The sequence below is a fragment of the Neoarius graeffei genome, chromosome 12 (genome assembly GCF_027579695.1).
Source record: "Neoarius graeffei isolate fNeoGra1 chromosome 12, fNeoGra1.pri, whole genome shotgun sequence".
NCBI lineage: Eukaryota > Metazoa > Chordata > Actinopteri > Siluriformes > Ariidae > Neoarius > Neoarius graeffei.
Window position 1 is genome coordinate 57809085 of NC_083580.1, and position 17323 is coordinate 57826407.

Sequence of the window (17323 nt, forward strand, 5' to 3'; positions counted from 1 at the left end):
TCTGTTTCTCAAAATCTGGTGAATGTGGATAGAATAAAACAGTTATTCCACTCAGTCTCGTCGTACATGGCTTATAGCCGACTCTGTGCTACGCGTCTCGTTGGCTATCAGCTCAAGGGCAAATACAGCCCCAATTACATAACGTATAACGGCGCCCAAATTACGGGCTTGTCAAAAGGCCCAAAATAGAACATACGAAAATCGCCCAAATTAGAAGAAAAAATCCTGTTTCATAAGGGTGGAGAACCCAAAATATTTTTAAATTATTGTTAAATGTCATTTTTTGGCATATATATTTCAATTTGTTGTTCAGTCACTTCATAACATGAAATGCGTCTAGCGATTACCATAAACCGTGTCTGAGTCTCTGACGTCTGAATGTTGTAAAATATACTTCCTTTGTTTATGTTGTGAAATTCTCAACAATTCATGATAACACGTGGCTGTCGGTTTGTGATACTGTTGATAGTATAGCTTGACAAGTGGTCGTCATGCCGGGTCGTGGTAGACCTAAGACAACTGGTAAATCACATAATAAGAACAGCAGTTCATATATTCATGGAAAACGCACAATCGATGGCATTATTAAGTCTACAGGCGGGGGAATGGGGAGGTTTATAAATAAGTTTTACAGTATGTATTTGTTGCTAGAAAATATCTTGCACACAAATTTCTCTGTAGAAAATGATTTAATTCTAAGAGTAATAACTTTGTGTTGTTGAATGACTGTTATACTAATTATACTACTGGACCTATTATTAATATATGTAAAGACATACTACAAACTATTTTATATGGTTATATTATATATTGATATCTTGTTTTATTTTAATTGATATATTGTTGAATTGACATATTCTAGCTTTTTCGATATGTATCAATAGCTTAATTTAGACAGATACATATGCCATATTTTTGATATTTTGATTGTTCTAGATCATTATTGTTTCACTGTTTGAGATTTTAAAGTTCTCTGCTGTCCATACTCCTGTGCAAATAGATTATTACATATTGTTTCCCATTTTTCATGCATATAAAAAATTCATGAGCTATTTTTATCTTTTTTATTTATTCAGAATGTTGGAGAAAACTTCTGACTTTTTAGATACAGCACTACTTTATACTTGCACATGATTATGTAATTTCTATTATTTTTATTGCTCGATATATTTATAATTGGTTAAAAAAATTACTAAAAATGATACGTCAAAAATTTTCGGCACGCTACGCGCGAAAATAGTAAAAAAAAAAAATTTTTTTGGCTCGCTACGCTCGTCATGGTGCCCAAATTAAAAACCTGTCTTTGCCCCTGCAGCTCGTATATGATTCGATTTCGTGGAATAACCATTAAATATCTTTGAGATTCAAGGAATAATAAGGGACTAGATAATCCCTCAGATCAGACCAAATCTATTATCTTGCACTGAAAAATAAATAAATAAATAAATAAATAAATAAATAAATAAACATTTCTTCAAAAGGCCTAAGAATCTCACTATTCATATATCCAAATAATTAAAACGATGCAGATGGTATAGCTTGTGTAATAATGCATTGATTATTCATGCTGAATTAACACAGAATCATTATTATTACAAAGCACATTCTAAAGAGTAAAGCTTTAGTTATCCCTCTGAGGGAACCTTTTTCTGTATGAAGTTTTTATGTAGAATATTACAGATGAGTATTTTCCATAAAAATGTTTCCAAAGGAACTTTGAGGAAGCTAAGGACCCTTTACTATCTGAATCACAGGATTATATTCATGCACTTGTTCTCATATGTTCTATACGAACAGCTCATTCAGGTGTCTTGTATCGTGAATATCACACAAACAAAATTTTAAAATGTGCTAATGGGTAGATGAGTGGATGTTTTCTTAGTGGTTTTGGAAGGAGTTTCCAGTGTTAGCGCTTTGTAACCGTCAGAGGTAAAGAGAAAGAGAAATTCTTCAGAATGAAAAGCTTGACTTGGATTGTTTGTCTTACAAACTTCCTGAGAGAGAAAAAAAAGAGGCTAATGAAAGAACAAGTGTTTATTGCTACTCTAACATAAGTGATAACAGGAACTAACTTGTTTTTTTTTTTTGATGTTCCACAACATTACATGCAACTATAAAGAATAAAATATGACGTGTTGGTCTTTAATGTACAGAATGACTTTAATGAATAAGTTGGCCTTTCATACATCATTTTTGTGTTATAATTGTTTCAGAAGTCTACATTTATTTCATCACTCCAAATCTCCATGCATTTTCCTTGTGTGGAATCATTCACGATAACGTTAGGATATAGTTGTGGTTAATAAGTTTACATACAGGGACATGAATGTCATGGCAATATTGGGCTTTCAGTGATTTCTTTGAACTGGTCTTTATCTGTGGCAGAATGATTGTACAACATACAGTACTGTGCAACAGTCTTAGGCACCCTGTTTTTTTTTTCATACAAACGTTCTATTTTATGACGTCTACATTGTTGAGTCAGTACAAAAAACATTTTAGAGACCAAAAGTTCGTTTTCCAGCACAAAATTAAATGTTACAGAAAAAAAAAGTTTGTATCTGAGTAGCATATTACATCAGAGACCACTTTTCAGATTTAAAAAAGAAAACATAATGAATGTTGCTGGGTTTTGGTGCAAAATTAAGAAGCAAGTGTGACAGTCAAAGTGTCCAGAAGAACTGTGGCTGGTTCTGCAAGATGTTCAGTAAAACCTACAGCTCATTTCCTTATAAAACTGCACTCATTGTACCTGAAACTACTATTTTGGTTGTTTTTTTTAAAGCAAAGGGTCGTCTCACACCAAATATTGACTTTGTTTAATTTATTATGGCTTACTGCTGTTTATAGTAATTTTTTAAAATGAAATTAAAACTTTAATGAAATGAAACATTTTTTTAATGAAATGAAAAATTTAATGAAATGAAACATTTTCATTTCATTATTTTTAAGCCATTTTTGGTCTATAGCATTTCTTTACATGTGCCTAAGACTTTTGCACAGTACTGTACATCTTTCATAGAAAAAAATTGGGTTTTTTCTAAAATCAATTCTTCGTTTGCAACCACGTGACCAAAACTGCTTGCGTCATTGACCGCTGCCATGTTGGAGGATATACAACAGACATACATATACACAGTGGTAAGATATACAGTGGTAAGAGTCCAGACTGGAAGGTAAAGAGGAGTTACAGTTGTGGTCAGAAGTTTACATACACTGACATGAATGTCATCTTGGATATGAATGTCATGCCAATATTTGGGCTTTCAGTAATTTCTTTGAACTGCTCTTTTTCTGTGGCAGAATGATTGTACAGCATACATCTTTAATAAAAAAAAAAAACCACTAGAATTTGGTGCACAAGTTTTAATTTTCTTTGGGTTTTCTGAAATCAACACAGGGTCAAAATTCTACATACAGGGTCAAAAATTTATATATGCTCACTTAGATTATTAATTCAGAGGTGCTGAAACTTCCAAAATGTCTTGCCAAGGCCGAGGTTTCTTAACTTCCTGTTAGTGATCATGATTGGCGCTGGTAGCTTCTCTGTGCCTTCATAAAAAGGGCTTGTTTACAGCACTCATTGAATTGACCAACACACAGTAAAATGGGAAAGTCCAAGGTGTTAGGGTTTTGCTGGGATTCGAACCTGGTTCGTTGGTGTGATGATCCAGCAAACCCCCACTTGGCCACCAGGGGAATGACTCAAATGCAGAGGCGTGAGGCGGAAGTAGAAAAAGTAACAAAAGGTTTATTTATACTATGTACACTATATACAATCCAGGGCAAAAAAACAACAACAAAAAAACAAAGAGTATAATTCAAAAAGAAAAAGGCAAAAATGCAAAAGCTCAGAAGATCCACAAAACACAGTACAAAGGAAACTGGAGATAAACATAACAGCACAAAGACTCCGTGACAAGAGGACTGAACTCAGGGGTATAAATACACAAACTAATTAAGGACACAGGTGAAGATAATTAGGACTAACAGGCAATTAACAAAAAAAACCACAAAACACAGGAACAGTGGCGGCCTCTAGAGGCCAAAATAAACATGACACAAAAAGGAAATAACAGCGGCCTCTAGAGGCCAAAACAGTCCAAGTCCTAACAGGACCCCCCCTCTAGGAGCGTCTCCTGACGTTCCCAGGGCGATCCGGATGGGCCGAATGGAAGTCCCGACACAGTTCTTTATCCAGGACATCCCGAGCAGGAACCCAGCAGCGCTCCTCAGGACCATAGCCCTCCCAGTCCACCAGATATTGCAACCCGCCGCGGACCCGGCGGGAGTCAAGCAGGCGATGCACAGTGAACACAGTCTGCCCCTGGAAGATGCGGGGGGGTGGAGGGTTCCTAGGGGCAGGGGCATACGTAGACGTCAGTACAGGCCGCAACAGGGAAACATGGAAAGTGGGGTTGATCCTCAGAGTCCGGGGCAACTGGAGCCGGTAGGAGACAGGGTTCACCCTGCGCACCACCTTGAAGGGGCCAATGTAGCGAGGAGCAAGCTTGCTGTTCTCCACCCGCAGCGGAAGGTCCTTAGTGGACAGCCAAACCCGCTGCCCAGGGCGGAAAGTGTGTGCAGGTCTTCTATGGCGGTTGGCCTGAGTCTGGTTGGTTCTGGAGGTCTGTATGAGGGTCTTCCTGACCTTGCTCCAGGTCTTGCGACACCGTCTCACATATTGGTTGACCGAGGGCACCCCCGCGTCCTCCTCCTGGTCCGGGAACAGAGGTGGCTGGAACCCGAATTGGCACTGGAATGGCGACAGCTTGGTGGCCGATGACTGCAGGGTGTTGTGGGCGTACTCTGCCCATGGCAGCCAGGTGCTCCACGATGTCGGGTTATCCATAGCCAGGCCTCGCAGGGTGGTTTCCAGGTCCTGGTTGAGCCTCTCCGTCTGACCATTGGACTGTGGGTGAAACCCAGAGGAGAGGCTGGCAGTGGCTCCGATGACCTTGCAGAACCCGTGCCACACTCGGGAGGAGAACTGGGGCCCTCGGTCTGAGACGATGTCCTGTGGAAGACCAAAGACTCGGAAGACATGATTAAATATAAGTTTCGCTGTTTCAAGAGCAGAGGGGAGTTTGCACAGAGGTATGAAGCGGCAGGCCTTGGAGAATCTGTCAACAATGACCAAAATGACCATGTTACCTTGTGACTCAGGGAGACCCGTGATGAAGTCGACTGCCACGTGGGACCAGGGACGCCGGGGAATGGTCAGAGGATGCAGGAGACCCTGGGGACGCTGTCGTGGGTTCTTGGTTCTGGTGCAAACCTCACAGGACAGGACAAATGACCTTACTTCCTGCTCCATGTTAGGCCACCAGAAGCGTCTTTTCAGGAAGTCCAGGGTCCTCCGAGCTCCCGGGTGGGCGGTGAGAGGGGAAGAGTGACCCCACTGGAGAACCTTGGCCCGGGCTTGATGTGGGACGTACAAGAGGCCCGGTGGCCCCGTCCCAGGACCGGGGTCCTGGCGTTGGGCTCGTCGAACAGCCTCCTCAATACCCCAGCGGACAGGGGCCACAATCCGGGACACCGGGATAATAGGCCCGACTTCATTCTCCCTGTTAGTGGCAGAGAACAGCCTGGACAGTGCGTCAGGTTTGGTGTTCTTGGAGCCGGGACGGTACGAGAGGGTGAAGTCAAACCGACTGAAAAACAGGGCCCACCTAGCCTGTCGAGGGTTCAGTCTCTTGGCTTGCTGGAGGTACTCCAGGTTCTTGTGGTCAGTCCAAACCAGGAATGGATGTTGCGCTCCCTCCAGCCAGTGCCTCCACTCCTCAAGGGCCAGTTTGACCGCTAGCAGTTCTCGATCCCCCACATCGTACCGGGACTCCGCAGGACTCAGGCGGTGGGAGAAGTAAGCGCAGGGGTGCAGCTTTCCTTCCGAACGTTGAGAGAGTACCGCGCCGACACCACTGTCCGAGGCGTCCACCTCCACGATGAATGGTTGGGAGGTGTCCGGGAGGACCAGAATGGGTGCCGTGCAGAAGCGGGCCTTGAGGTCTTTGAACGCCTTTTCTGCCTGAGGAGACCAGCCATAAGATCCACCTGTCCCTTTGGTGAGGTCTGACATGGGTGCTGCCACAGAACTGAAGTTCCTGATGAACTTGCGGTAGAAGTTAGCGAATCCTAAGAACCGCTGAACCTCCTTAACGGACTTGGGAGTAGGCCAGTCCCGGACGGCCAGGGTCTTGGCAGGGTCCATTTGGAGTTGGCCTGTCCGTACAATAAATCCCAGAAAGGAGACCTCAGGAACATGAAATTCGCATTTCTGGGCCTTGGCGAACAGATTGTTCTGTAGCAGCCTCTGGAGAACCTGGCGGACATGGTGGCGGTGCTCCTGCACGGTCTTGGAAAAGATAAGGATGTCATCGAGGTAGACAAAGACGTACAGGTTAATCATGTCCCTTAAGACGTCGTTGATTAGGGCCTGAAAAACAGCTGGTGCGTTGGTGAGTCCGAAGGGCATCACCTGGTATTCGTAGTGCCCAGACGGGGTGTTAAAGGCAGTCTTCCACTCGTCTCCCTGTCGGATACGGATGAGGTGGTATGCGTTCCGTAGGTCCAACTTGGTGAAGACGGTGGTGCCTTGGAGCAGGTCGAAAGCAGTGGACATCAGCGGAAGGGGATATCGGTTGCGCACAGTGATCTTGTTCAGGCCCCTGTAGTCAATACATGGTCGAAGCCCCCCATCCTTCTTGCCGACAAAGAAGAAGCCGGCACCAGCAGGTGAGGTGGAGGGTCGAATGAACCCAGAGACCAGGGCGTCTTTGAGGTATTCCTCCATAGCCTTGCATTCTGGCTGAGAGAGGGAAAACAGTCTGCCACGAGGAGGGGTAGTCCCAGGGAGCAAGTCGATGGCACAGTCGTAGGCCCGGTGCGGAGGAAGAACGGCGGCCCTGCTCTTGCTGAATACCTCCTTGAGATCCCAGTACTCTGTGGGAACTTGAGATAACTCAGTGAGATCAGGGGGCTCGGCAGGAGACACAGGAGAGCTAGAGAGCAGACAAGAGGCATGGCATGCAGGGCCCCATTCCACAACCTGGCTTGTTACCCAGTCTATGCGAGGGTTGTGGCGAGTAAGCCAAGGAAGGCCTAGAATAACTGGGAACTCAGGTGAAGGAATCAGGTGCAGGGATATTTCTTCCTTGTGACCTTGAGACTGGAGGAAGACTGGAGAAGTAACTTGAGTGACTCTTCCATCACCTAACGCTTGGCCATCGAGGGCAGACAGACAGAGGGACTTCAAGAGGTGCAGTAGGTATATTGATGCTTTGGGCGAAGTGAATATCCATAAAGTTCCCAGCCGCCCCTGAGTCTATCAAAGCTTGACAAGAGTGGACAGACTCACCCCAGGAGATGGAGACCGGGATGTAGATTCCTTGGCCAGGGAGTCCGGGAGAGAGGGTAGGCCCCGTCACAACCCTCCCTCGGCTGGACGGGGCGGTCCTTTTCCCAAGAGTTCGGGACATGATGCTCGGAAGTGACCAGGCTTGCCACAGTAGATGCAGCACTTGTCCCTCCTTCTGCGCTCCCTCTCAGATGCGGAGAGGCGAGTACGACCCACTTGCATGGGTTCTGGACAGTCACTGAAGGAGGTAGACGGTCTCCAGGTAGAGGTAGGGAGGCTGGGGGGGCTCAAGGCTTGGTGGCGTTCTCTCATCCTGTTGTCCAGACGAATAGCATGTGAGATGAGGGTTTCGAGGTCACTTGGGCATCCAATAGAGGCCAGACCATCCTTGATGGAGTCAGACAGACCATGGTGGAAGGCTGACACCAGGGCAGTCTCGTTCCATCCACTTACTGCTGCGAGTGTTCGGAACGAGATGGCGTAATCTGCGACGCTTCCTCCTTGCCGGATGGACATGAGCTTTCGGGCTGCGTCGGTACTGATGTCTGCCTGATCGAAGACCCGAAGCATCTCTTCAGAAAACAGCTGGAAATCAAAGCACTCAGGTCCCTGTCTTTGCCAGATAGCAGTAGCCCAGGCTCGCGCCTTACCAGCTAATAAGGTGATCACAAAGGCAATCTTGCGGCGATCCGTAGTGTAGGTGGTAGGCTGAAGCTCAAAGGTGAGTTGACACTGGGTAAGGAACTCTCGGCACTCACTGTGCTTGCCGTCATACCTCTGTGGTGCAGGAAGGCTGGGTTCGCGAGGTGAAGAAGGCAGCATGGCAGGAGGCACTGGAGCAGGAGTGGGAGCTGGATCAGGAGCAGGAACTGGATCAGGAGCAGGAGATGCAGGCAGAGATGTCAGCTGTGCCAGGGTTTTCCCAATTTGCTGAAGCAGTTCCTCGTGGCGAGCAAGGGCCTCACGTTGGCTGGTGAGCGTACGTCTATGAGCATCCATGGTCGCTCCAAAGCGTGTCAAAGCTGCCATAATTCCCTGAAGGTTGGCCGGGTAGACAGTTGAAGCAGCCTCTGCTGAGTCGGTCATGACGGAGTCTTTCTGTTAGGGTTTTGCTGGGATTCGAACCTGGTTCGTTGGTGTGATGATCCAGCAAACCCCCACTTGGCCACCAGGGGAATGACTCAAATGCAGAGGCGTGAGGCGGAAGTAGAAAAAGTAACAAAAGGTTTATTTATACTATGTACACTATATACAATCCAGGGCAAAAAAAAAAAAAAAAAAAAAAAACAAAGAGTATAATTCAAAAAGAAAAAGGCAAAAATGCAAAAGCTCAGAAGATCCACAAAACACAGTACAAAGGAAACTGGAGATAAACATAACAGCACAAAGACTCCGTGACAAGAGGACTGAACTCAGGGGTATAAATACACAAACTAATTAAGGACACAGGTGAAGATAATTAGGACTAACAGGCAATTAACAAAAAAAACCACAAAACACAGGAACAGTGGCGGCCTCTAGAGGCCAAAATAAACATGACACAAAAAGGAAATAACAGCGGCCTCTAGAGGCCAAAACAGTCCAAGTCCTAACACAAGGAGCTCAGTGCAGATCTGAAAATGAGGATCGCAGATGTACACAACTCCGGAATGTCTCGTGGAGCCATTTCTAAACAACTGCAAATTCCAAGATCAGTTCAAACAATTGTATCCAAGTTATTGTGAGGATTCACTTTGCCAAGCCACTTTGCTTCAAGAAAACCCAAACTGTCACCTTCAGCTGAAAGGAAATTGGTTTGGATGGTCAGAAACAACCTGGGAACCACCATGGCACAATCCTGCCATGAACTGGAAGCTGATGGATCGTTTACAGTTCAGATCACCATGGACTAAGAGGCTGCTATCCAAGAAATAACCCCCGCTCCAAAATTGACACCTTCAAACTTAACTGAAGTTTTGAAGTTGACCACACGGACAAAGAAAAAGCCTTCTGGAGAAAAGCTGTATGGTCAGATGAGACAAAGATTGCGTTGTTTGGCCACAATGACCACCATGTACAGAGGGACGCTGTACCAGCTGGTGGTGATGGTAGGATCATCATGCTCTGGGGCTGTTTTTCTGCCAGTGGAACTGGTTCATTGCACAAAGTGGATGGAATAATGAAGAAGGAGGACTACCTCAGAATTCTTCAGCATCAGAAACTTGAAACATTTCTCAAATCTGTTTGAAAAACAATCATTTTGACTGCTTCAAAAGATAGGTATCTAACACACTGCATAACATATTTAGTTATAAAAGAGCACTCACCGGGCGAGGAAGCTGCAGTGTTTGAGGTAGGGGATTGACATGAATCTTGTTCGATTGACTCTGTGATCGTTTGAGAAGATTCTTCAATAATTTTGCATTTCTTTCTGCGCTCTGTAAGCCTAGCATTTCAAGCTACCGCTTTAGTACCATCTTTGATTTTGTTGTGGTCCATATTTTGTGTTGGAGCCCAGTCTGGATCCGTAAAGTTGTGGCGATCAGCTGGTTTCCCTAATGGAAAGAAAAAGCAAAATAAAAGCAGCTTCATCAAAAATTACATACAGCTCTTTTTAAAATGAAATAATCGTAGGAGTCTTTAATTGTTGGATCACGCACTCGATGATCATGGCTTTGTCACGTTTGACAGCAGCGAGTGTCTGCACTACCAGGCTATTAAATGATCCAATATTTCTTATATATTGTGATCTTTCATTAATAACTAGTTTGTAGCACTTACCACTGATAAAATGTTCACTGCAGACTCATGTGATTTTTGCTTTCTCATCACTTAGATCAGCCCGGTTTATGTTGGACAGCCAGTGATGCCTACGCTCCATGGACAACTCTCTTGTTTTCTCTTTGATCATTTATAATTGCTGGAATTCTAAAGAACTTCTAAGTCCCCTTGTCTCGAATAGAGTTGTGCCTGCATCCAATTACAACACAAGCGAAGAAACATAGCATAGTGAAGAAACAAAATGAATTCTTGAGCATAACGACCTCTCAAGCATATCTTCGATAGCAAATGTGCGCTGTGTGAGTTTGTGTATATCCTCCAACATGGCCCACTTCCGGTTCAAAGCCTCGTGCATAATTAGCTATGACATCACATGCAAACAAAGAATACAGGATCAGAATTATACATACAGGGTCAAAAATTTACATACAGCAAACCTAATACTGAATTTGGTTAAACGTCCTTTAGCAAGTTTCAGCTTGACCCTTTTGGTAGCCATCAACAAGCTTCTGGCAGAATTGTGGTTGGGTTTTTGACCTCTTTCCTTGCCAGAATATTTTTACAAGTTTGATGCTTTGGTCAGTGTAGGACAAACTGATTTACAAAGTCAGTAGACATAACCTTGACATTGTGCTACACACAACAATGTGGCAAATTATATTCTTTCAAATTTCACAAATACGCCCTCAGGACATACAGATAATTCCTTAAAAGCTATGCGTCTGGTGACTACAAGTGTTTAAACATTTTGTTCTTTGCGTGTCTTTTTTTTTTTTTTACAAAACATGGTACATGTTTTTTAAACCCATATCTGTATTACAGGGATAATATTTTGGACCAAGTTATCATGAGCATCACATTACTATACAACAGTGTTCTTCTTTTTGCATATCCCAACTTCTTAGGAATTCTTAGGTAAGAGCACAGTACCCCTGGAAGGGCCCTTAAGGGCCTTACTCAAGGACCTGACAGTGGCAGCTTGGTGGTGTTTGGGGCTTGAACCTCAACCTTCTGATCTATAACCCAGTGCCTTAATCACTGAGCCGCCACTGCACTGAAAGTGTACACGTGCTTTGAACATGAACGTTCCTGTTCCATTCCCTAAATCTGCTATCTTCCCACCTCTATGAATGTACCTACAATTACAAGCATGGGAAATGGTTCTGGAAATCGATTTACATTAAGTAGGGAATAAAACGCAAATAGATTGTTTACATCTGTTGTTATTTGTTGTGCTGAGCTATCTAGGAAACGAGTCAGTTCCTGTTATCACTTACATTATAGCAGCTATAAACTGCTCTTCCCTTTTTTCTCTCTCTTGAAGATGAGGCAAAAAATGCAGCTTGTCATGTTACAGAGAAACTGCAAATAATTCGATCCTAAAGAAAAATCCTTACGCAGATTGTTACAAGGAGCTGACGCTGGAAACTCCTTCCTTAAATGTGAAATAAGCATCTCCTGACAGAAAACTGCACCATCTTAAGTATTGTCAGGCCTGCTGTTAAAGAAAATGAATCACCTTCTGACCAATCAGATTGGAGAATTCAACAGCACTGTAGTATAATATTCTTCAACATTTATATGAACGTCAGATATTCTGTGTACTTTAAATACATTCTGCAATTGTTTTGGTATGAATCTGAAGAAATGACCTGAATGAAGGAGATGCTTTTGGTTTGGTTTTGTTTCTGAAGTGACTTTTTGATCTTTTCCTTGTCTGTTTCATTTCAGTAAAGTAAACGTGCTCACAGGTTTACACAGCGAAAGCTTAACTTATCCTAATTGCAATATCCGGACTTTTAAGGAAAACCCAAACAAAACGAAACTACGTCAAGAATGTAAACGAATTATTAGGTAAAACTTTCAAACAGCTGCGCCGACAGTCTCGTTTTCAGGTATACATTCAGAGCGAATAGAAATCAGCAGCTAACATCTAACTGCACCTAATACGACTGTATAACTGAAATTATTCTGTCCACATTCGCTGGATATGAGCAATCGCACGCTCTGATTGGCTACTCTACTACTACACTATCAGCTCATATACCATGAGCCAAGAAAAAAAAAATGGCGGAGTGTGTTGCTGAACCAACCAAGGATGAAATAAAAACTACTCGAAAACGAAACCCCAAAAAATACAAAAAAGCAACAAAATATGGAATAAAAGTATTTGATGGTAAGAATGTATCTTTTATTTTTCAAGAATTATTATTATAGCATTTTTCACAAATTGCTCCTGTCATTTCACTGGTTTGTTTACATTCTAAGCAGAAATTATTTTGTCGGGCATTTTTGTATAAAGTTTTTATTTATTGAATTTGCAAAAAATGAAAATGCTGTGTTTCTCAAAATCCAGTGAATGTGGATATAATAAAACAGTTATTCCATCCAATCTCGTCGTACATGGTTTATAGCTCACTCAGTGCGCCGCGCCTCATCAGCTATCAGCTCATGTACGACTCGATTTTGAGGAATAACTGTTAAGTATAGTGTTTTGCAAAAGTATTCATCCCTCTTGGTGTTTGTCCTGTTTTGTCGCATTGCAAGATGGAATTAAAATGGATTTTTGGGGGGTTGAGCACCATTTGATTTACACAACATGCCTACCACTTTAAAAGTGAAAATTGTTGTTTTATTGTGACACAAACAATAATTAAGATGAAAAACCAGAAATCTGGAGTGTGCGTAGGTATTCACCCCCCAAAGTCAATACTTTGTAGGGCCACCTTTTGCTGCAATTACAGCTGCAAGTCTGTTGGGGTATGTCTCTATTAGCTTAGCACATCTAGCCACTGGGATTTTTGCCCATTCCTCAAAGCAAAACTGCTCCAACTCATTCAAGTTAGATGGGTTGCGTTGGTGTACAGCAGTCTTCAAGTTATGCCACAGATTCTCAATTGGATTGAGGTCTGGGCTTTGATTAGGCCATTCCAAGACATTTAAATGGTTCCCTTTAAACCACTCCAGTGTAGCTTTAGCAGTATGTTTGGGGTCATTGTCCTGCTGGAACGTGAACCTTTGTCCCAGTCTCAAACCTCTGGCTAACTCAAACAGGTTTTCCTCCAGAATTGCCCTGTATTTAGTGCCATCCATCTTTCCTTCAGTCCTGACCAGCTTTTCTGTCCCTGCAGATAAAAAACATCCCCACAGCATGATGCTGCCACCACCATGCTTCACTGGAGGAATGGTGTTCTTAGGGTGTTGGGTTTGCGCCACACATGGCATTTCCCATGATAACCAAAAAGTTCAATTTTTGTCTCATTTGACCAGACATGTCATGTGTTTGGGGAGTCTGCCACATGCTGTTGGGCAAACTCAACATGTTTTCTTAAGCAATGACTTTTTTCTGGCCACTCTTCCATAAAGCCCCACTCTGTGGAGTGTACGGCTTAAAGTGGTCCTATGGACAGATACTCCCATCTCCGCTGTGGATCTTTGCAGCTCCTTCAGTGTTATCTTTGGTGTCTTTGTTGCATCTCTGATTAATGCCCTCCTTGCCCGGTCTGTGAGTTTTAGTGGACGGCCTTCTCTTGTCAGGTTTGTAGTGGTGACATATTCTTTCCATTTTGCTGTAATGGATTTAATGGTGCTCCCTGGGATATTCAAAGTTTGGATATTTTTTATAACCCAACCCTGATCCATACTTCTCCACAACTTTGTCTCTGACCTGTTTGGAGGCTCCTTGGTTCTCATGTTGCTTGCTTAGTAGTGTTGCAGAGTCAGGGTCCTTCCAGAACAGGTTGATTTATACAGACATCATGTGACACTTTGATTGCACACAGGTGGATCTTAATCAACTGATTATGTGACTTATGAAGTGAATTGGTGGGAGCAGCTCTTATTTAGGGGTTTCATACGAAAGGGGGTGAATACCTATGCACACTCCAGATTTCTGTTTTTTTTTTAATCTTAATTATTGTTTGTGTCACAATAAAGAGACAATTTGTATTTTTAAAGTGGTAGGCATGTTGTGTAAATCAAATGGTGCTACCCCTCCAAACATTTATCTCTAGCTGCTTTATCCTTCTACAGGGTCGCAGGCAAGCTGGAGCCTATCCCAGCTGACTACGGGTGAAAGGCGGGGTACACCCTGGACAAGTCGCCAGGTCATCACAGGGCTGACACATAGACACAGACAGTTCGAGCCCCGTGTCCGACAAGGGCCTTTCTGTGCGGAGTTTGCATGTTCTCCCCGTGTCCGCGTGGGTTTCCTCCGGGGGCCCCGGTTTCCCCCACAGTCCAAAGACATGCAGGTTAGGTTAACTGGTGACTCTAAATTGCCCCTCCAAACAATCCATTTTAATTCCAGCTTGTAATGAAACAAAACAGCAAAAACACCAAAGGGGATGAATACTTTTGCAAGACACTGTATCTCTTCATTAAACATATTCAGCCTAAGCAGAGTTATCTCTAGCATAATGGTGGGTAACATGGCAAAATATCCATATCCTGTCCAGATACGTGATATTTTGGAGTTTTGGTGCTGGAGCTTTTCAATGTATAACCTAAAGTATAGTGATTTTTCATTTTTATCTCACATATAAATGTGTCTAATCAGAACATGTTACCTGTTTCTAATGATTGGGTCACCATATTTCTTTAAAAAAAAAGTATAACATTTATATACACGTTGATTTGATGCATGTTCTGGGGTGACTTCCTTCTCCTTTTTTCATGCGCTCACACTGTCTTCTTTCATTCTTTGCCCATACTGCACTTGGCACGCTGCTCTGTGCCATGGCAACATGGCTCCTACTCAAATGCCTGCTTAACAAACGAATGGGAAAGTCTTTAGGGTTTACACAGAATGGTGTGGAAAAACAAAAAAACACTGACTAAGCGGCAGTCCTGTCGGCGGAAATGCCTTGTTGATGAGAGAGGTCTGAGGAGAATAGCCAGACTGGTCCGAGCTGTCAAGAAGGCTATGGTAACTCAAATAATTACTCTTTACAACCATGGTGAGCAGAAAAGCATCTCAGAAAGTACACCATGCAGAACCTTGAGGCAGATGGGCTTGAACAGCAGAAGACCATATCAGGTTCGACTCCTGTCAGCGAAGAACGGGAAAGTTCCTGAGATTCCTATTCAAAATCTGTTATTAGTAGTAAATATCAGTGTATTTTTAGTTTCCAGGAATGTTTTACTGGAAAAAATGTAGCTCACGAGATGAACTGCTCTGATGACAGATATACTGATACAACAATGGCTCTTTTTTACAGATCTTTCTGCAGCTGTGCAGAAGTTTTCACAATCTCTTCAGGATTTTCAGTTTGAATGCATCGGCGACGCAGAAACCGATGATGAGATTAACATTGGTAAGTGACTAACCACCAGTTTGGTGCGATCTCACACGCTTCTCATAGCAGGATGATCTGTATGACTTTCCACCACAGAGATTAATCGCATAATCAGGTGATGCTGAAAGCAGTATACATGTGATATTTATCACAGTTTCCATATTAAAACAACCCACATTGGAGAAAGAAAAAAAAAGTGCTCTCAGGGTAAAATCCTCAGTGTTAACCACAGTTACTGTGTTCATTTCAAAGCAGCTGGATATCAATTAATTCTGGAGGCGTTAATTCAATCCAAGTTCCTGCAAATGGAATTAACACTTAATTAAAGTGTGTAGGTGTCAGCTGAGCTCTGAGGGAGATTTCTGTGGTCACTGTTACTTCATTTCCATGTTCTCATTCTGAGCTATGCAGCTGTCAAAGTCGCAGACCCGTTCTGTCTGACACACATCTGAAAACAATCCTGGCCATTGGTGCTGCCACTAGCACCACCATGCACCAATCTCAGCGTTATTCCGCGCTAAACAGTGTTGTCTTTTCATCCCACTGGGACAACGTGTTGCCTGCAGATTAATATCCTGGAGATGATCAGGGATAAATAAATTTAGTTATTTATTCATCTTGAGTATGTTTCTGCAAAGCCAGATGGGAGACAGCAGCTTAATAAAATTGAGGAATGTGTAAAGGGCGTTAGACACTGGATGCTTATTAACTTCCTTCTACTTAACTCTGACAAGACAGAAGTATTTTACTCGGACCACATGCAGCTAGAAGTAGGTTTTCTGATTACATAATAACTCTCGATGGCCTTTCTGTTTCTTCACATGCAGCAGTAAAAGACCTTGGGGTGATCATTGACTCCAGTCTTTCATTTGAAACTCATACTTAATCATAAACTCATGAACTGACAATAAACTGACAAAAGTACTGTGCAAAAGTCTTAGGCACATGTAAAGAAATGCTGGAGACCAAAAATGGCTTCAAAAATAATGAAATGAAATGTTTCAACATTAAAAAATGCTATAAACAGCAGTAAGCTGTAATAAATGAAAAGTCAATATTTGGTGTGAGACGACCCTTTGCTTGAAAAAAATAGTAGTCTCCGTTATAATGAGTGCAGTTTTATAAGGAAATGAGCTGTAGGTTTTACTGAGCATCTTGCAGAACCAGCCACAGTTCTTCTGGACACTTTGACCGTCACACTTGCTTAATTTTGCACCAAAATCCAGCAGCCTTTATTATGTTTTCTTTTTTAATCTGAAAAGTGCTCTCTGATGTAATATGCTGCTCAGATACAAACTTTTTTTTCTGTCACATTTAATTTTGTGCTGGAAAACGAACGTTTGGAACTGAAAATGTTTTTGTACTGACTCGATAATGTAGACGTCATAAAATAGAAATCTATAACAAAGTTTGTATGGAAAAAAATTAGGGGGCTTCAGACTTTTGCACAGTACTCACATAAAGATACCATGTGAAGGCATACTCTTTTATTCAGAAATACAAAGAATGAAATATTTGATCAGCTCAAACTTGAGCTCTTGAGCTGGAAAATTAGTCTCATTCTCATTATCTCTAGCCGCTTTAAAAAAAAAACTCACAGAAAACCTCACTATATCGATATTTACATGTTTTTTATCTGTTTATCTAGTCCTGGTGTATGTTGTTACTATAGAAATGATTATGCATTAGAGCGAGCGCATAAATATAAACCTGTGATTTGCAACCAGGCCCAGTGTCAGAGTTGCTGTTATAGAAAATAACAACACCTTTTTTTCCTTTCAACATCTCATCTCATCTCATTATCTCTAGCCGCTTTATCCTTCTACAGGGTCACAGGCAAGCTGGAGCCTATCCCAGCTGACTACGGGCGAAAGGCGGGGTACACCCTGGACAAGTCGCCAGGTCATCA

The 17323-nt window shown here is 42.7% G+C and overlaps 1 protein-coding gene across 1 annotated transcript in view; it reads left to right on the plus strand.

Annotated features, from left to right (window-relative positions):
• The window catches only part of arhgap42a (Rho GTPase activating protein 42a), a 111021-nt gene that overhangs the window by 9634 nt on the left and 84064 nt on the right, over nucleotides 1-17323 (plus strand). Inside the window, exon 2 of the mRNA XM_060936107.1 lies at nucleotides 15337-15432. Within this exon, the coding sequence (XP_060792090.1) occupies nucleotides 15337-15432 (96 nt within the window). The remainder of the gene's footprint in view (nucleotides 1-15336; nucleotides 15433-17323) is intronic.